A 21638-nucleotide genomic window follows, 5' to 3' on the forward strand; every position below is an offset into this window, starting at 1 on the left:
CCCCTGACTGGCAGAGGAAGTGTCCGGCTGCGGCAGTGCCGTCCCTGGACTGATATCCCCCTCATCTGCCAAACGTGCAAACTTGTTGGGGTGTGTCAGATCAGGGCTAGCCTCCCTGGCACTCTTCCCTCTACCCCGCTTTCTAACTGTTACCCAGCTAGCTACCTCCCTTTCCTCAGCCTCCTCTCTGTCACCCTCCCCCTCATCTACCCCAAAGAGTGCTTGCTCGGTGAGAAGCAAACTTTTTTGCAAATTGTCAATGCCTCTCAGTGTTGCAACTTGCCCATTTAGAGACTCGATTAGCGATTCCAAACGGGTAATTTGCTCACATCTTGAACAAAGATATACACCCTCGAACGGCTGTTCCAGGACTGCATACATCATGCAAGATGTGCACTGGACTGCGTTGTCAATTGTGCAACACATACTAAATGGGGATTACACCACAAAAGCAAAAAATACAATACACGCTACTGAAGTCCTGGCTGCCATGGTATGTTAGTGAGCAGCATTATACTCGCGTGCGCCGTGGCCGCCGGGCGCTCCTTCTCATATGTCTGTGCGGCGCACGTGAGTATCAGTAGCGTGACTCCTGGCTGCCATGGTAACCGATCGGAGTCCCAGCAGTGTAATGCTGGGGCTCCGATCGGTTATATGGCCGGCACATTCATTGGTGGCGCAGTGGCCACAGTCCCTCCCCCTCCTCCTCCTACTCTGTTCTCACTGGTGGTCAGCGGCAGCCGCTCACAGTGGGGAGGGAGGGACTCCCTCCTTCTCCACTGTGCCGCCTCAGGAGAACATGGCGCGTGCCGAGAGCGCGATCATATCGCGGTCCGGCACTATAGGCGATATGCACAAAATCCATATCGTGGCACAAATTTATATCGCATATCGCCCACCCCTAGTAGACACCAGCAATGACATGATCCTGCAGAAAAAACAATATGTGCCTCATATAATAAACCATGATGCCTGTGCATAAGGCCTAAGGTTTTTGCCTTTTATTTTTATTTTGCACATAGTTTTTTGTGCCTTTTGGCTGCAGTGCTAATTTACCATAGTTAAAGGGGTTGTCTAGTTTAGAGAACTGGTAAAATGAAGTTTGTGGTTAGCCAAAAGGGATATTCCAGTTGGTTAAAGGGAATCTGTCACCTAGTTTGAGCATATTAAGCTGTTACCATTGCAATGTTCAACAAACTACCTTCTTTCCAGCAAAGGTCTTTTCTTTTATTCATATTTCGGTTATGCTAATGAACCTTCAAGGTGGCCAGAGGGGCGTTATTCCTCTCCTCTAGAGCCCAGTAACGCCCCCCTGCAGTGCCCCGCCCGCCTTAATTTCAAGCCCAGCACGCCTCCTCAAAAATTAAATTTACTCCCACAGCCGAGCTGAACGGCGCCGCCCCCTCCGCTACGTCATATTAATTTATTCAACATACGAACCTTGCTTCATCCTTCTTGCACATGAAATCTCGCGTAGCTGCAGTATTGCCAACTGCCTGTGCCTGTCCGATCCTACGGCTCCTGAGGGCAACAGCGCTCTGATTACATCACTGGGCTCGGCGCATGCCCAGTGACACTATTGAGGCTGTTGCCCTCAGGAGCCATAGGATCGGACAGGTGCAGGCTAAGGGGCTTAACATAGAATGTGATTTTAAAATCATGTTTAGTGTGTCAATTTTTAAATATAACTTAGTGGGCCGTACTTACGGCAGTGTTGGTGAGGTAGGACCTTTGGGTGCAAGGGATGGTGTTTAGTGCTGGCTGGGTAGAACTGGTCATGTGACCAGGATCAGGTGACGTGACAGGAGGAGTTTTATAGATGATACTAACGTAATCCTCCTGAAGCTGTTTTAAAGTATTATTAATAAGTGCAGGAGATATGAAAGATAAGTGTAGGAATGGTTTTTGATGTATGATATCCAATGTGTTATAGTTTGACTGTATTTGTGGGAATGTGAATTGGATTGGGTATTGTCAATAATGGGTCAGACTGCGATGTGGTTTATAAGTGCATTCATTCGCTCCTGAAGAAGCGAGTAAGCGAAACCTGGGTCGGGTGATACTTTGTATGCCGTCCCATGATCTTATATGCTTTTAGCAAGAATTCGCTTGTGAGTATAATAAATCATTTTATAATGTATGGAGGAAGTCAGTGCTTCATTATGGTTGCGATTCCTTGATTACCTACAGGAGGGTCAGGTAGAGGAGAGACGCCTATCTGTGCAGCTTGATGGTTCTTTTCCATGTCCAGAGGAACGATTAGCCTTGTGCTGAGAAAAAAAGGAAACTCGGGAGTGAGCAGCAGCGCGGTCTTCCATAAAACAATATAGCTAAAATGAATGGTCTATCCTAAAACCCCAAGTGTATCCTCTTTTCTCAATCACCTTTGTGCTGTGGGCGTATAATAGACTTATGTTAATGGTGGAAGGCACTTACTGAACTTATTTGTTTCTATCCAAGACATGGCAGCAGGCAGGCCAGGATGTAAATGCCAGTTGTTATTTTAGGATTGAGATAGATTTACAAGGTAACAGCATATACCCTATTTCCAGGACGTCCATCCATGACAGCACCCATGGAGGTTGTCCTATTGGTCTCTGTAGGGACAGGAAGCGAGAGAGATTAAAAGGCACCCTCCCCTCCCACTCTCCAGTGTTCTTCCTGTCCCTACAGGGATAGGAGCAGAGAGAAGTCGTTCCCTGCTCTGTGAATGAGAAGGATTTGGGGCCAAATCTGGTCGGGGGTTTTTTACCTCTCTTCAGATTCTGGTGGCCTAACGCTAGCACCTCTCGGGGTAGAGGTCCCGTAGCTGTCCCCGATACCTTTTTTCCTGTACCTACTTTAGCCGCGGTATCGTGGGGTGCCGAGGCCGCTTCTTCCGGTTGGGAGCTCTGGGATCGGCTGCGCTCCGGCGCTCCTCCTGCTCGGCGTGCAGATCATGTGACCGGAAGTCGAGGTCACATGGTCGGAAGAAGATGGCGGCGCCCAGGGAACACTAGACCCGGTGCGGCGGTGGCATGCAGGGGGGGTTGACTCTTCGTTTGAATGAGTCGTCCCCCCCCAGGAAGTGAGGAGGCGGAGCCGCGTGGCAACAGGATGGACCAGGTAGGACATAAATTGAGAGTAATTATTATTATTTTTTTGTCTGGGTGAGGCATGGAGGTCCAGATGTCAGCTATGCAGGACACTAGCGCAGACATCCCTGTCCAGGTCATGTAAGTGCCTGAGGTGGCTCAGATCCCTTTTGTTTTTGTTATGCAGTACAATTCAGCTAACGGACTCTCTCTCTCTTCCTATGTAGGGAGAGAGAGACTCTACAGTTAAATCTCTGGGAGAACCAAAAAAGAAAGCCAGAAGATGTGCTTTATGTTCAATGAAAATGCCAGAGTCATATAAAAAAGCTTTATGTAGTGACTGTCTGGCGAAGATTCTCAGAGAGGAGCAATCGTCTCTCCTGTCGGACTTAAGAGTGATTGTGAAAGAGGAGATCCAGGCGGCCAGTTCCAGTATGGTTCAGAAACCGTGTGCTGGTTCCCCTCCCCAAAAAAGACTCAGAGTACGAAGGGAGTCAGTCTAAAGAAGAGGGATTATATCTTTCACAAGAGATGGATGATGATCAGGGTTCGTCTTATGGCTGATGATCAGAAGAGATATCTTTTTTCACAAGAAGATTTAGATCCCCTTCTGTCGGCTGTAAGGCAGACAATGGATATTGAGGAGGAAGAGCAGACTCGCTCAGTGCAGGATGAAATGTTCGGCGGGTTAAAAGCAAAGAAAAAGAAGTTGTTCCCGGTGAACGAAAACTTAAAGGATTTAGTGATCGACGAGTGGGCTGATGCTGATAAGAAATTATATATACCTTGTGAATTTAAAAACAGATTGCTGTTCAACCCTGAGGATACAAAACTGTGGGATGTGGTCCCTAAGGTGGATATCCAGGTAGCAAAAGTGGTTAGAAGAACCACACTACCATTTGAAGATTCGGCCCAATTGAACGACCCAATGGATAGGAAGATTGACGGATTACTCAAAAGAGCATGGGAGGTTTCAGCCAATACTAACATTGCTGCTACCTCTGTAGCCAGGTCTATGGCTTTATGGGTAAATCAGCTGGAGGAACATCTTAAGCAAGACACCTCTAGAGAAGAAATCCTGGGGTCGTTACCTCTATTTAAAATGGCCGCATCCTTTATGGCAGACGCCTCTGTGGAGTCCATAAGATTTGCAGCAAAAGCAGATTCCTTAACCACTTGCCATCTGGGCCATTTGCCCCCTTCCTGACCAGGCCAAATTTTGCAAAACTGACATATCTCACTTTATGTGGTAATAACTTTGGAACGCCTTTATTTATCCAAGTCATTCAGAGATTGTTTTCTCGTGACACATTGTACTTCATGATAATCATAAATTTGAGTCAAAATATTTCACCTTTATTTATGAAAAAATCCCAAATTTACCCCAAAAATTGGAAAAATTCGCAATTTTCTAAATTTCAATTTCTCTGCTTTTAAAACAGAAAGTGATACCTCATAAAATATTTATTATTTAACATTCCCCATATGTCTACTTTATGTTGGCATCATTTTGGAAATGTCATTTTATTTTTTTAGGACGTTAGAAGGCTTAGAAGTTTAGAAGCAATTCTTCAAATTTATAAGAAAATTGCCAAAACCCACTTTATAAGGACCAGTTCAGGTCTGAAGTCACTTTGTGGGGCCTACATAGTGGATACCCCCATAAATGACCCCATTGTAGAAACTACACCCCTCAAGGTATTCAAAACCGATTTTACAAACTTTGTTAACCCTTTAGGCGTTCCGCAAGAATTAAAGGAAAATGGAGATCAAATTTTTAAATTTCACTTTTTTGGCAGATTTTCCATTTTAATCAATTTTTTTTCTTTAACACATCGATGGTTAACAGCCAAACAAAACTCAATATTTATTACCCAGATTCTGCGGTTTACAGAAACACCCCACATGTGGTCATAAACTGCTGTATGGGCACACGGCAGGGCGCAAAAGAAAAAAGGAACTCCACATGGTTTTTAGATGCCATGTCCCATTTGAAGCCCCCTGATGCACCCTTACAGTAGAAACTCCCAAAAAGTGACCCCATTTTGGAAACTAGGGGATAAGGTGCCAGTTTTATTAGTACTATTTTTGGGTACATATGATTTTTTTGATCATTCATTATAACACTTTATGGGGCAAGGTGACCAAAAAATTGGTTGTTTTAGCACAGTTTCTATTTATTTATTTTTACAGCGTTCACCTGAGGGGTTCAGTCAAGTGACATTTTTATAGAGCAGATCGTTACGGACGTGGCGATACCTAATATGTATACTTTTTCTCATTTATTAAAGTTTTACACAATAATAGCATTTTTGAAACAAAAAAATTATGTTTTAATGTGTCCATGTTCTGAGAGCTAGTTTTTTTTTATTTTTTTGAGAGATTTTCTTATGTAGGGGCTCATTTTTTGCGGGATGAGGTGACGGTTTTATTGGTACTATTTTGTGGGACATACGCGTTTTTGATCACTTGGTGTTGCACCTTTTGTGATGCAAGGTGACAAAAATTGCTTGTTTTGACTTTTTTTTTTTTTTTTTTTTTACGGTGTTCACCCGAGGGGTTAGGTCATGTGATATTTTTATAGAGCTGGTTTTTACGGACGTGGCAATGCCTAATATGTCTATTTTATTTTTTCAATTTTTTTTATTTTTTATTCCTTACTTGAACTTTTTTTTTTTTTTTTTTTTTTACATGTGAAACTTTTATTTTATTTTTTCAACCCTTTATTTTTTTAATTTTATTTTACACTTTTCGTCCCCCATAAGGTCATACAAGACCTCTGGGGGACATTTACTTCACTTTTTCTTTTTTTTTTCACAGTTGATTTTTCCTGTAACTGGGGCTGACATAGTAGCCCCAGTTACAGGACAAATGCACCCCTATAGAGGCTGTACAGCAGCAATCCAGCGCTGTACAGCCTCACAGCAGGACTGATCGAGGTCTCTGAGAGACCTCACACAGCTCCTGCACACGGCGGTCACATGACCGCCGGGCCGGAACAGGAAGCGCTATGCGCTTCCTTCTCTGCAGACACAGCGCTCGGTGAGCGCTGTGTCTGCAGCGATCTAGAAGGCAGGGACACCTGGGCACTGTCCCTGCCTCCTCTCAGGGTTGCCCTGCTGTCACTGACAGCGGGCAACCCGATCAGCAGCTGCACAATTAGCGTGCAGCTGCTATTTCTGAAAGGACGTTCTAAAACGTGCTTTCAGAAATAGACGTCCACCCATAGGACGTTTATATCCTATGGGCGGACGTGAAGCGGTTAACTAACACAGCTAGGAGAGCATTGTGGCTAAAGTCCTGGTCAGGGAATATAGCCTCTAAAAATAAGCTTTGCGCTATACCCCTTAAAGGTTCCCACCTCTTTGGGCTGGTACTAGACGAAATTCTGGAAAAGACAGCGGACAAAAAGAAAGGGTTCCTGGAGGAGAAAGGCAAAAAACCTTTGCCCTTTCGTAAGCCGGCCAGCAGTTTTCAAAACGCTCCCCGAAGTAAAGGGAAGACGGGGAGGTGGAGCTACCCGAAAGGAGGAAGAGGCCGAGGGTTTCTCTTTAACCCCAATACCAAGACAGAGAGACAATGACGCCAGGCCAGTAGGGGGCAGACTCCAGTTCTTTTGGGAAAATTGGATCCAAATAACCAAAAATCTGTATATTCTGGAATTCATCCAGAAGGGGTTCAGAATAGAGTTTCGCCTTCCTCCTCCACGACTGTTTCAGACTACAGTTTTCCAATCGGCTTCCCTTCGGGATCAGCTTCAGACGGATGTCCAAAAGCTATTGAAATTGGGTGCAATAGTACAGGTCCCTCCTTCAGAGGAATTCAAGGGCCACTATTCAAAACTGTTCCTCATAACAAAACCAGACGGCTCCAAAAGGACCATCATCAACCTAAAATTCTTAAACGGATGGATAACACACTACCATTTCAAGATGGAGTCAGTAAAATCTACGATCCCACTGATCGGTCCAGGGGCGTTTCTGTGCACCCTGGATCTAAAGGATGCCTGTTACCACATCCCCATTCACCATCAGTTCCAGCAGTACTTGAGATTTGCGATCAAGAAAGACGGGAAGATATTACATTACCAATTTCAGTGCCTTCCGTTTGGAATATCATCAGCCCCACGTATCTTCACAAAGGTAGTGGCAGAAATAGTAGCCTACCTAAGACAGAGGCAGGTAACTATAATTCCATACCTAGACGACTTTCTTCTGGTGGCAGAGTCAGAAGAGGAGTTAGAGCTTCACAAAGGACGGACTCTATCTTTGCTCGCAAGTCTGGGATGGAAGATAAACCTGGAGAAGTCGGATTTGCAGCCGGCAACACAAAAGAAGTTCCTGGGAACTCTCTTAGATTCTGTAGCTCCAACATTCTTTCCTTCCTCAGGACAAGCAAATCAGCATAAGGAAAATAATAAACTCCTTCAGATTAAAGGAAAAGCGGACACTACGAGAGGCCATGCAAATCCTAGGCCTAATGACCTCGTGCATCACGGCCGTTCCCTGGGCCCAGCTCCATTCAAGAACTCTCCAGACTGAGGTCCTCTCATCTTGGGACAAAGACCACAGATTGTTAAACTCCAGGATAGCTCTCTCGGACAGAGCAGTAGACTCCCTCTCCTGGTGGTTGGTAACAGAGAACCTGTCAAGGGGGGTTTCCTGGAATATGATACCACTCAAGACAATAACCACGGACGCAAGCAGCCGGGGTTGGGGTGCTCACTTAGATGATCAGTTTTTTCAGGGCAGTTGGTCTAGTACAGACGCACTAAGTTCCTCAAACTACAAGGAACTAAAAGCGGTTTGGGAGTCTCTGAAAGCCGCAGAACATCTCCTCACGGGCCACCCTGTCAGAGTCCTGTCGGACAATATGACGACTGTCTGTTACATAAAAAGACGGAGGGACAAAGAACCCTCAACTTCAGGGCTTGGCGAATATCCTCTTCAGGTGGGCAGAAAAGGTGGTCTTGTCGATTACAGCCACGCACCTGAAGGGGTCTCTCAACTCCACAGCGGACTTCCTCAGTCGAACCAGGGGAGTAAGGGTTAAACAAGGAAGTTTTCCAGATGATTTGTCAGGAATGGGGAAAACCTCAAGTGGATCTATTTGCGTCCAGCAGAAATACTCAGCTGGACTATTTCTTCTCGCTAGACCCAAGAGGGAGAACATTGGCGGTAGATGCTCTTTCCCAGAAGTGGGACATGAGTCTAGCTTACGCTTTTCCTTCATTTCCCCTCATACCATTTAATCCTGAAGAAGTTGAGTGAGTTCAACCACGCTGATTTTGGTGGCACCAGCTTGGCCCAAGAGAGCCTAGTTTTCAGTTCTAAAGCTCATGTCCATCAGAGAACCGATGACCCTTCCAAAAAGACAGGATCTCCTGTCACAAGGACCGCTTCTTCATCCCAATCTGGACAAACTGAATCTTACAGCCTGGATCCTGAAAGGCAGACCTTAAAAAATAAGGGGCTCTCAGATAAGGTAATCTCAACTCTACAAGGCTGCCGCAAACCCGTCACGAGAGCTATGTATAATAAAATATGGAAGAAATTTTCATCCTGGTTGTCGCAAAAACAGGCAGACACCAGATCTCCTTCAGTGGATTGCATATTAGAATTTCTTCAGGAGGGATTTGATGCAGGACTAAAGCCCAGCACGCTTAAAGTACAGATCTCGGCACTCAGCTGTTGTCTAGATACACCCCTTGCAGAACATAGATGGATTAGGAGTTTCCTAAGGGCAGCTTCTAGGTTGAGACCCACCTTGAGACAGTCTATTCCCCCATGGGATCTAAATGTAGTCTTAGAAGGTTTATGTGACCCCCCCCCCCCTTTTGAGCCTATCGACCTTATATCTGAAAAACCTCTCTCACTCACTCACTCTCACTCTCTCACACTCACTCTCTCTTCTCCTGGCCATAACCACAGCCCGCAGGATAGGAGAAATTCAGGCATTATCTATTAAAGAACCATACTTAAGGATTCTGGATGATCGCATAATCCTGAAGCTAGATCCAGCCTTTTTACCTAAGGTGGTCTCAACCTTTCATAGAGAGCAAGAGCTAACACTCCCTTCATTTTGTTCCTCACCCAAAAATATACAGGAGAAGAGATTCCAGTGTCTGGATGTTAGAAGAACGATCCTAGCCTACCTTGACAGGACAAGTACTTGGAGAAGATCAAGTAATTTATTCATCCAATTTGGTGGGAAGAATAGAGGCCTGAAAACTTCAAAACAGACGTTGGCACGATGGATTAAAGACACTATTAAAGAAACATACAGACTTCAGGAGAAGACCTGTCCTTTAAACTTGAAGGCGCATTCTACTAGAGCCATGGCAACTTCCTGGGCAGAGAAGGCAGATGCTACAATTGACCAGATTTGCAGGGCTGCAACCTGGTCTAACTTCCTGACTTTTGCCACACATTACAGATTAGATGTGTTGGCCTGCCAGGACTTGGCTTTCGGGCTATAAGCACTAGCAATGCACCGCACAGACAGAAGGAGCGGCCACGGCGCACGTGAGTATAATGCTGCTCACTAACATACCATGGCAGCCAGGTCTTTAGCAGCATACTGGCTGCCATGGTAACCGATCGGAGCCCCAGCATTACACTGCTGGGACTCTGATCGGAACTGCCCACTGCCACCAATGCAGAGACTGAAGAACATTCCCGACCTCTGACAGGACGCTGTGATCCGCGCGATTAACCCTCAACTGAGGGGTTAATTGCGGCGGATCGCAGCGTGCAGTCATAGGGGCCAGGATATGGCCGGCACATGAACGCTACGTTGGTATTCAGGCATTCATTGGTGGCGCAGTGGCCACAGTCCCTCCCCTCGTCCTCCTACTCTGTTCTTATTGGTGGCCAGCGGCAGCCGCGCACAGTGGGGAGGGACTCCCTCCTTCTCCACTGTGCCGGCTCAGGAGAACATGGTGCGCGCCGAGAGCGCGATCATTCACTACTGCTCCGTGGTCATATCGCGGTCCGGCAATATAGGCGATATGCACAAAATCCATATCGTGGCACAAATTTATATCGCCTATATCGCCCACCCCTAATGTGTAGTGTTCCCAATGCATTTGTGTGTATGGAAATAAAAGCTATTAGAAGGATTTTTAGCTTTTATTAACTTTTTTTTTTTTTTTAAACACACGGCTATTATTTTGAACACCACTGTAGATAAGAGAAAACCCTGCTAAAGGTGGGTTTACACTACCAGATTGTCAGGGACGACAGTTCTTACAACGCTCGTTCTTGATAATACATGAGTGAAACGGTCATTCATACGTGCAACTAAATTATCGTTTCTGGGCAGCAGAATGTGCTTGTTTCTGACAGCCCTCTGCTGTCAGAAACAATGCAGCTGTGTGAGGACAAGAGACAGCAGCAGCCATTGCTCATCCTCATACTATGGAGGTGATCTCTGCATATAAATCCAGCATAAGTCTGCAGTAAACTGACAGCTATTCCTTCCATGTCCTTCATGCACTGGCACTATTAGCTTGGCAGAGTGTGAATGTGTTCATTGGGGACTGAGAATATATTCTCAGCTGCCAACTACCACCTTGACAGAAGGATTTGGGCATAATGAAATCCAACATGTCCGACCCTTCTTTCCCTTGATATCTTCTGTTGGGGGGAGAGTCAGGGGAGACACATTAGATGTTAGTCTTGGACCACATCATCAAATGAGTTTGGTCAGCTTTATTGTTGGCAAAACAAGCAAATTGACATGGGGGGAAAAAAGCACAGAATAAAGTTCCAAGAGTTAGTGTAATATGCTAAAGTTTTGATACAAGATACATTATTTAGCAAACAGAAGAACAGTGACACATAGGCACTGTGATGTAAGATGTAAATGAAATATCAGATATTAGGCAGTTTTCTATGATATGTGGACACTAACACCCATATTAATATGGAAGATGGCATGGCAGAGAACAAATTATATACTGCAGGGTAATGGTATGCTCAGGTCTCATGTAGTCATCCTGACATATTCCCTTCCAATGTGCACTTCATATGATGACTGAAGCAGGACGACTTTCTTCATGAATGTGAAGCCTTTTGTGTTTGTACGTCTTTGTACTTTCTGCTTTAGCTGTTTTAATGAGTCTGCTTACTGTGTTCTTTTATTTTTCTTCTTTTTTTCTCATTTACTAGCTCCCTAATCTTCTGTTCTACGGCCCACCCGGAACTGGGAAAACATCTACAATTTTGGCAGCAGCCAGAGAGCTGTATGGGTATGTAACAGTGAAAAAACAAAGGGCAAAGCTCCATTACCGGCTGAATCGCTGCTGATACTGCAACATTCTGGACATTTCATTTTATCCTGCTTTCTTTGTTTGATCCTTCAACATTATCTATAAAGATGTATTTGTTTAGCTGTGTAACACTAATGTCTTATGTAAACTGCTTATGATAGTCTGTTGCTTCCAAAATGACTGCCCCAGTAAAGAATACCACTGCTGCTGGTAAAGTTATAGCTATTATGGGTTAACTGGTTTGAACAAACTGTCTATTGCTGGTCCACAAAGTGTGAGAGACTGAGGAAAAGGTTTTCAATTGAAAACACAGAGGAGAACCATTGTGTGAATGCAAGTGTTTGGGCTGCAACACTAAAATATATATATATATATATATATATATATATATATATATATATATATATATATATATATATATATTTTTTTTTACTTTGCCTTTAGGTGGCTTTCAATTATTTTTAATTATTTTCAGGCCAGAATTGTTTCGACGGCGTGTTCTGGAATTAAACGCATCTGACGAAAGAGGAATACAAGTAGTTCGGGAGAAAGTGAAAAACTTTTCTCAGCTGACAGTTGGTGGATCCCGTTCTGAGTAAGCAGAATACTGTTCTCGTAACCTGATTGTACAATAAGTTACATTCAATAACAAAAATAACGCACCAAGAAGGAGTTTTTTTTTAATCAAATGAAACTTTGTGTGAAAGTAATGATGATATATGTAAGTAATTACAATATTAGAGCGAAATTTACGTTTATTGGGGAAAACTGTACAAGTGAAAGGAGGCTCTTGTACATTGTTGGGTCACCTCTCACCTGGATAGAAGATGAGATGCAGTTGGGTATGGAAGCATACAGGCTCTGTATGATATGCTGCTGCACATTTAGTTTCAGCTGGGCCTATAGGTTGTAAGCTGCTGTAGGTGGTGTCCCAGTTAGTTCCATAAATGCTCAATTGATAATAAATTTGGCGGCTGAGCAGGCTAAGAAAGTACTCCAATCTGGCGAAGACATTCCTGGGAACCCCTTACTGTGTGTAGACGAGCATTATCCTGATAAATACCAGTTGGAAGCCCAGTTATGAGCGGTAACACATGTGGCTACCGGATGTCCTGCATATATCACTGAGCTGTTAATGTCCCTTGTGTCACTACTAGGCAGGGCTCCAGATGGCGACCAAAATGGTCGCCCATGCGACTTAGAATTGCTAAATGGCGACAAGACTTTCTAGTCTTGTCGCCATTTGCGCCTAGACCCTCCACTGCTCTGCCTCTCACACACAAAGAAACTGACATGGCACGCGCTGCTGTCGGCGCATGCCATGTTCTTCTCAACAGCACAGGGGACAAGGAGGCAGTCCCTCCCTCCTGTACCGCTGCTTCCGCTTCCACCAATGGGCTGATAGAAGTGAGGAGGAGGGGCTGTGGCCACTGCACCACCAATGAATATAGTTTATGCCTGAAATACAAACGCAGGCTGCGCTGCGGGTGCCGGCCATATCCCTTACCCGGCACCCAGCCTCTATGACTGCGCACTGCGATCCGCCGCTATTAATCCCTCAGGTGGCGTATGGGATATGGCCGACACACGCAGCGCAGCCTGCTATTGTATTTCAGGCATAAACTATATTCATTGGTGGGCCCCCCCCCCCCCCCCCCCCCGTATTATAACTATTATAATCATTGGTGGCAGTGGCCACAGGGTCCCCCCCCCTCCCCTCCTCATTGGTGGCAGTGGCAGTTCTGATCGGAGCCCCAGCAGTGTATTGCGGGGCTCTGATTGGTTACCATGGCAGCCAGGACGCTACTCAAGCCCTGGCTGCCATAGTCTGCTCCCTGCTGCTGTGTGCACTATGCACAGAGCAGCAGGGAGAGTGTAAGTCCTATTCACCCTGATAGAGCTCTATCAGGGTGAATAGGACAAGGGATGAAAAGATCCCAGGTTCTAGCCCCTAAGGGGGTAAATAGTTATTAAATAAAAAGTAAAAAAAAAAAAAAACACACCAAAATATTACATTTAAATCACCCCCTTGCCCAGTTTTACATATAAAATATATAAACCAATAAATAAATATTACATATCGCCACGCCCGAAAAAAGTGCGACCTATTAAAATTATTTAAAAATATCTCCTATGCGGTGAACGCCGTATCAGAAAAAAATTAATAAAAAACATGCAATTTGCCATTTTTTTGTCACCTTGTCCTGACAAAAATTAGGATCGGACTGTTCTATTATGGTCCAGGCGTTCCATAAAATGTGGCATGCATGCGGCTTTTTTGGTGTTTTATTTTTTTTTAACGTGGTATCTAGTATCGCAATACTTTTTTTATGGTATCGAAATCGAGTCAAAATTTGGGTATCGTATCAACCCTAGGTAAGACATGTGGTTTTGTGCTTTTTTAATTATATGTATTTTAAATTTGGCGACTAAAAATTGTACGGTTCCTTGAAATTTTTTTTTTAGTCTGGAGCCCTACTAGGGTTGACTGATGTATGCAGTGGCTCCCCAGATCATCACACCAGCAGTTTGGGTAGTGCATTGCTCCACAGCTAAGGCAGGATTGAAGGGCTCTACACACAAACCTGACCATCATCAGATCCTGAACAGAACCTGGATTCTTCACTAGAGACTATATAGTTCCAGTCTGTATGAGCCCGGGTTTCTCATTATCGACAGCACTGCAGACGAAGCCGATGGTGGTTGGTTGTCAATGGCAGGACATGTAATGTTTGCTTTGACACTAAATTTCCTTCTGCTAAGCGCTTGGGAATGGTTGGGTAGAGACCGACCTGTGCAATGAAGGTGACACCTGTGGGGTGGTGGACAACAAAACTGTAGGAGCTGCTTGTCGGTGGATCAAATGAGGGGAAAAAAAACTATGGCTTTGGGATGGATGTTGTCAGTATGTGCCCTACCATACAGCAGCTTCTTCATTCACTTACTCCGAGTAAGCAGCTCAGTATGGAAATAAACCACATACAATTGCAGAGTAACGTAGTTTCTCGTTCATTCCATTGGGGGACACAGACCATGGGTATAGCTTAGAGATATTACTAGGAGGGACACTATGCAAAAAAAGAAGCTCCTCCTCCTCGGGCTATACCCCCAGGCACCTCCAGGAGAACTTCAGTCTTTGCTTAGTGTCCGTTCAAGGAGGTTGACATTTATTCTTCTCCTGTTTGTTATTTTTTTCTGGTTTCAGATGGGGACGCAGGTCAGCATTGCGCTTTCCTGGCCCCTGTGGAGGGTCTGCCACGGTCTTCTGAAGGTTCCTGGCTACCTCCCATTCCCCCACAGAAGAAAAGTGGATCCAGGCTCGACATGTTAGCTCTGGCATCCCACCAGCTGCTGGGACACCTGCTGCCTACCCTCCACCAGAGCACTGCTCTCCTTGATTGGAGTCAGACGTCTGAAGAGGTGAATCCCTGCTGGTCTGGACATCGAGGGAGCATGCTGTGCAGATAAGTATTGCCTGCTTCAATCTCCCTCCTTTTCCCCCCCTCCCCCCACCCCTTCATGTCGTCTGTCTGGCGCTCTGTGACCTGAGGTGAGCTAGAGAAGGACCGGCTGGGGGCATTTTTTCCCGTTGGGAGGGGGCCTTTCTGGGGAGGGCTGGTGATTCCACTGATACCTGCCTGCAGCTCAGTCTATGGCCGCATCGGCGGCAATCTTGGCACTGAAGGAGTGTATTTTATCTTATGGCCGCTGCGCTCTCTGCAGCTCCCGCCGGCCTGCTCCTCCCGATATTAACCCCCGCTGCGCCGTTTCTGGCGAAGGGGTGTATTTGAAATGCGCGCGCGCTTATTTCGCGCGCTTATTTCGCGCCGCAATGACGCGTCCAAGGGGGCGGAGCCTCGGCGTCCAGCTCTATCTCTCCCTACGCCGGAGACTCTGCTGGATTGCGGCCGTGCAGCTCCTCAGTTCTCGGTGCCGGAGACTTCTGCTGTTTTTTTTTTTGGAATACCATCATGCCTAAACCTGGGGCCCCTAAGCCTTCCAAGGCTTCCTCTCAGGCTCCACTGGAGTCATGTAAAATATGCCTTAGGCCTTTTTCTGTCACTGGTTCCTGTGACTCATGCCCTGCTCCCGGACAGGATCAGCCTCCTTCTCTTGCTCAGCCCGGTCCTCCCTCTGCCCCTGCGGATCCAGCGGTACCCGCCCGGGCCTCCGCCATGTCTAATGCGGCAGCTGATCTGGCCTTAGTTGCCAAGGCAGCCATGTCCTTCATGGAGCGCATGGCGGCTACTACTCCAGTGGCATCCACCACTCCATCCCCTCTCAGCGACTCTCACAGAGGGCGTCTGACTTCTAAAAGGCAGCGTGAGCGGCAGCATTCCTCCTCGGATGACTCCGCTTCTCCCCCTCGCCTTGAGGCATGCCCGGTTGACTCTCCCCCTCGCAGGGAGCGCAAATCCGATGGGGAATTGTCCGGATCGGACGAAGTCACGGAGCGGGAACCCCTGCCTAAGCTTTCCACCATGGTAACCGAGTTGGTGGCAGCTGTCCGTGACACTTTTAATATACAAGGGGATTCTCCTCCCTCCACTAGTCGGGAGTTCTCCCTTTTTCCACCCAAGAAACAGGAGTCCGCCGTGTTCCCTATTCACGAGGAATTCACTGCGGTCCTATCAAAAGCTTGGGATCGACCTAATCAAAAATTTTCGGCCACCAAGCGTATGGATACGCTTTATCCTTTTCCAGCTGACACAGTGGAAAAGTGGACTTCTTCCCCTAAGGTAGATCCTCCGGTGGCCAGGTTAGCCAAGAACACGGCCCTTCCCGTCCTAGACGGTTCCTCTCTGCAGGATGCGGTGGACAGACGTTTGGATTCACTTTCCAAGTCCATCTTCTCGCTGGCGGGCGCTTCCCTGCGACCGGCCTTTGCGTCGGCTTGGGTCGCCAGAGCCCTTACAACGTGGTTGCAGCGCCACCACCAGGATCTGTCAGAGCAGGACGCCTCTGCAGATACTCTGGATTTTATCATCCAGATGTCTCAAGCGTCTAAATATCTCTGTGAGGCTTCAATGGACATCGGCTCCCTCTTTGCCCGTATTTCGGCCCTCTCTGTCATTCAGCGCAGGGAGGTCTGGCTGAAGGTGTGGGATGCTGATGCCTCATCCAAGCGATCCCTCGCTAACCTTCCCTTTGAAGGGTCCAGGCTCTTTGGGGCTCAACTAGATGAATTCATTTCTGCCGCAACAGGGGGCAAGAGCACTCATCTACCCCAGCCCAGGACCAAGCGTCCCTTTCGGTCTCGGCCTTCAGGTTTCCGGGGCCAGTCCTTTCGTCGCTTCTCCACTGCCAGGACGCCGTCATCCTCATCGGCAGGGGGGTCCCAGGACTCCCGCAAGAAGCCTTTCTTCAAGCCCCAGCCTTCTTGGCGGCCTCGGGCGCAGTCAGCCCGTCCTCCTGCTCCCAAGCAACCCTCCGCATGAAGGGGTGCCCCCACCCCTCGTGGTGGGGGGCCGTCTGCTCTCCTTTCAACAGGTCTGGAGGGCTCACGTTCAGGACGCCTGGGCTCTGGAAGTGGTGACGTCCGGCTACAAGTTGGAGTTCGCGTCCAGCCCGCCGGAACGTTTTTTCCCTTCTCGCGTTCCGGGGGATCCAGCCAGGGCCTCGGACCTCTTTTTTGCGGTCTCCTCTCTTCTGGACCGTGGTGTCATTTCCCCCGTTCCCCCAGAAGAGCAAGGGACAGGTTTTTACTCAAACCTGTTCGTTGTTCCAAAGAAAGAGGGGTCAGTGCGTCCAATCTTGGATCTAAAACTTCTCAACAAGTTTCTACGGGTGCGGAAGTTTCGCATGGAGTCCCTTCGCTCCGTTATTGCTTCTCTGCTTCCAGGAGAATTTCTCGCGTCTGTGGACATTCAAGACGCCTATTTGCACGTCCCTATTGCAGAGTCCCACCATCGCTTTCTGCGCTTTGCCATAGGGGGGCGTCATTACCAGTTCGTCGCCCTACCTTTTGGGTTGGCAACCGCCCCTCGAGTTTTTACGAAGATTCTGGCGCCTCTCATGGCGCTTCTTCGCACCAGGGGCATCTCTTTGTTACCATACCTAGACGACATCTTGATAAAAGCTCCGTCTCTTCCACAGGCCGAGGACAGCATCCGAATCACGGTTCAATCCCTGGAACGGTTCGGATGGCTGATCAATCTCCCCAAGTCCTCTCTGCACCCCTCCCAGAGACTTTCGTTCCTGGGGATGATCTTGGACACCTCGATTTCTCGGGTGTTTCTTCCAGATTCCAAGGCTTCCCAGATTCGTCTGGCAGTGGTGCTCCTTCTACGCTCTCCACGTCCCACCATTCGGGAGTGCATGCGGGTGCTGGGCCTTATGGTCTCCTCTTTCGAGGCGATTCCGTACGCCCAATTTCACACTCGTCCGCTACAACAGATGATCCTTGCCCTCTGGAACAAGAACCCTCGGGGTCTAGACACTCCTGTTCGTCTGTCCCGGCAAGTTCGAGCGTCTCTCCCTTGGTGGCAGTCTCCCCTGAACCTATCGTCAGGAAAGTCCTTCCTTCCGTTCTCCTGGACGATAGTCACCACCGACGCCAGCCTCATCGGTTGGGGAGGTGTTCTCCGGAACCTCACAGTTCAGGGTGTCTGGTCGACGGAGGAATCCCGTCTCCCGATAAACGTTTTGGAATTGAGGGCGATTTTCCACTCCCTCTCCCATTGGACTCCTCTCCTGGCGACTCGCCCGGTGCGGGTTCAGTCGGACAATGCCACGGCTGTGGCTTATGTCAACCATCAGGGCGGGACTCGCAGTCGGGCAGTAATGCGGGAAGTAGCGAGGATCCTCTTATGGGCGGAGTCTCATGTTCCAGTATTGTCGGCAGTGTACATCCCGGGAGTCGACAATTGGACGGCGGATTTTCTGAGTCGCACCAAGGTGGATCCGGGAGAGTGGTCTCTCCATCCGGAGGTGTTCGAGGACATCTGCCACCGATGGGGCCGTCCGGACGTAGATTTGATGGCTTCCCGGCTCAACCACAAGGTGCCGGTGTATCTTGCCCGCGCTCGAGACCCACGGGCGGACGGGGTGGACGCGCTGGTATTTCCATGGCAGCGGTTCAGCTTCCTTTACGTCTTCCCTCCGATTCCTCTGTTGCCGAAGGTGCTGCGCAAGATCGAGGCGGAGGGGATACCAACCATTCTCGTCGCTCCGGATTGGCCTCGTCGCGCCTGGTTCTCCAGCGTCGCTCGTATGTTGGCGGACGTCCCGTGGCCTCTGCCCGACAGAGAGGATCTCTTGTCTCAGGGGCCGCTCTTCCACCAGAATTCACGGCAGCTACGTTTAACGGCGTGGCTGTTGAGACCGCCATCCTGAGGAAGAGAGGCTTCTCTGATGCGGTGGTAAGAACCATGATCAGGGCTCGAAAGCCGGCTTCTTCACGAATCTATTATCGCACCTGGAAGGCCTTCCTGGTGTTTTGTGAGAAATCGGGCTACTCGCCCCTACGTTTCTCTGTCCCAGTGGTGCTGTCTTTTCTCCAGTCCGGCCTCGACATGGGTCTGTCGCTCAGTTCTTTAAAGGGTCAGGTTTCTGCTTTGGCTATCTTTTTTCAGAGGTCCATTGCCTTTTTGAGACCTGTAAAAACCTTCCTGCAGGGGGTGGCGCATTCGGTTCCTCCGTATGTGCCTCCCTTGCCCCCCTGGGATCTCAACTTGGTTCTGCGCGCCCTTCAGGCGGCGCCTTTTGAACCTCTGAGGGAGATCTCTCTGGTTTTACTCACCTGGAAGGTAGTTTTTCTGGTGGCCATAACCTCCATCAGGCGAGTTTCGGAGCTGGCCGCACTTTCCTGCCGGGAACCTTTTCTGGTCTTTCACCAGGATAAGGTGGTGCTCAGGCCGGTGCCTTCTTTTTTGCCCAAGGTGGTTTCTCCCTTCCACCTTAACGAGGATCTTGTCCTGCCCTCTTTTTGTCCTTCTCCGGTGAACCCCAAGGAATGTGCTCTCCACTCCCTGGACGTCGTCAGGGCCCTGAAGGTGTACCTGGGGGCTACCGCTTCCTTCCGGCGTTCAGACTCTCTCTTTGTGATTCCTGAAGGGTCCCGTAAGGGCCTGGCGGCTTCCAAGGTCACCGTGGCGCGGTGGATCCGTTCCGCTATTGCTGCGGCATATCGCGCTCGCGGCCACGTTCCGCCGTCGCGGATTACCGCTCACTCCACAAGGGCAGTGGGTGCTTCCTGGGCTAGACGCAATCGCGCATCCGTTTCCCAGTTGTGTAAGGCGGCCACTTGGTCGTCCTTACATACTTTCACAAAGTTTTATCAGTTACACTCTCTGGCCTCGGCTGATGCTGCTCTTGGGCGCAGGGTATTGCAGGCTGTGGTTCCGGTTTGACTACTGGACGTTTATTCCTGGCGGTGTTGGATTTGTTCTTTTTTCCCACCCCATGGACTGCTTTGGGACGTCCCATGGTCTGTGTCCCCCAATGGAATGAACGAGAAAAGGAGATTTTTGTGAAACTCACCTGTAAAATCTTTTTCTCGTAATTTCCATTGGGGGACACAGCTCCCGCCCCCTTTTTTGGTTTACGCCTTAGGGTGTGCTGTGTGATGGTTTCCATAATGTTTTGTTTCCGTTCTCCTTCTCCTACTGCTTTTGCAACGACTGAAGTTCTCCTGGAGGTGCCTGGGGGTATAGCCCGAGGAGGAGGAGCTTCTTTTTTTGCATAGTGTCCCTCCTAGTAATATCTCTAAGCTATACCCATGGTCTGTGTCCCCCAATGGAAATTACGAGAAAAAGATTTTACAGGTGAGTTTCACAAAAATCTCCTTATTTCATATTCTGTACAAGACTCGGCCTGTATAAGATTCATGTTCTGTCAGTGTACATCACAAAGCACAATTTAAAAATAAATAGCAACTTGGTAGATTTATGGCCATATCAGCATGGGGCAGTTATGGCTTCTGTCTTTTCTGCATATGACTTTCTTTTCTTTTTGTTTGCAGTGGCAAACCGTGCCCCCCATTTAAAATCGTTATCCTGGATGAAGCCGACTCTATGACATCAGCTGCACAGGCTGCTTTGAGGCGCACCATGGAAAAAGAGTCTAAAACGACTCGATTTTGTCTCATTTGTAATTATGTCAGTAGGTAAGTTCTTTGTTTCGGACAGTTTCATTGGTACATTATAAACAACCCACTTAGGGTCCATTCACTCGTCCGCAATTTCGTTCCGCATTTTGCGGAACGGAATTGTGACCCATTCATTTCTATGGGGCAGCACGATGTGCTGCCCGGATCTGGAATTGCGGATCCGCACTTCCGGGTCCGCAATTCCGATCCCGAAAAATATAGAACATGTCCTATTCTTGTCCGCAATTGCGGACAAGAAAAGGCATTTTCTTTTAAGTGCCGGCGATGTGCGAACTGCAAAATGTGGAACGCACATCGCCGATGTCCGTGTTTTGCGGATCCTTGGATCCGCAAAACACACACGGACGTATGAATGCACCCTTACTCTCTAGTAATACTGCAGGACCTATTTAGGCCAACCAGTTGTCTTGAGCTGGCTATACACTAGAGATTTCATGGTTAGTCTGTAAAGGTCAGGTGGGCAGCACGATGGCTCAGTGGTTAGCACTGGTGCCTTGCAGAGCTGGGGTCCTGAGTTTGTATCCGCCCAGGGATGACATCTGCATAGAGTTTGTATGTTCTCCCCATGTTTGTGTTGGTTTCCCCCAGGTAGTGTGGTTTCTTCCCACACTCCAAAAACATGCAGATAGGAAAATTGGCTTCCTATGAAGTTAATCCTAGCGTGCGTTGTGGGTAGAGTTTGGCGACCACTGACTTCCCAGGGAGTCTTCCCAGTCACACAACTATCCCTGTGCTTTGAGTCCCTGTGAGAAAAGCGCATTACAAATCTTTGTCGTGTGTTATTACAAATGTTTGTCATTGTTTTTCTGGATGACAGTCATGAGTTAAAAAGACAAGTTTATTTAGGCCCTGATTTGTGACCTGGGATTGGGATGTAAAACTGTTTGAAAAAGGTCTTTTATTACTTGATCAACTTTAAAGGGGTTATTCTCAGGATAGGTCATTATTATTAGATTGGCAGGGGTCCGAATCCCAACTCCCCTGCCAATCAGCTATTTCAGGGAACCGTTGTGCTCACAGATATCTTGTGTGCAGCAGGCTCCCAACAGCTTTCCAAGCACAGTGCTGTACATTGTATAGTGGTTGTTCTTGGTTTTGCAGCTTAGCCTCATTCACTTGAATGGGGCAGGCTGAGCTGCAATGAAGCAATGTTACCAATGTACGGTGAAGTCACATAGCCTAG

General features: G+C 47.8%; 1 protein-coding gene across 2 annotated transcripts in view; it reads left to right on the forward strand.

The window, feature by feature from the left end:
* RFC4 (replication factor C subunit 4) overlaps positions 1 to 21638 on the forward strand; it is a 42423-nt gene that overhangs the window by 6648 nt on the left and 14137 nt on the right. For both annotated transcript variants that reach the window (XM_040428301.1, XM_040428303.1), the window contains exons 4-6: positions 11246 to 11325; positions 11822 to 11941; positions 20309 to 20452. In XM_040428301.1, the coding sequence (XP_040284235.1) occupies positions 11246 to 11325; positions 11822 to 11941; positions 20309 to 20452 (344 nt within the window). The remainder of the gene's footprint in view (positions 1 to 11245; positions 11326 to 11821; positions 11942 to 20308; positions 20453 to 21638) is intronic.

The sequence above is a fragment of the Bufo bufo genome, chromosome 4 (genome assembly GCF_905171765.1).
Source record: "Bufo bufo chromosome 4, aBufBuf1.1, whole genome shotgun sequence".
In the NCBI taxonomy this organism is placed as follows: Eukaryota; Metazoa; Chordata; class Amphibia; order Anura; family Bufonidae; genus Bufo; species Bufo bufo.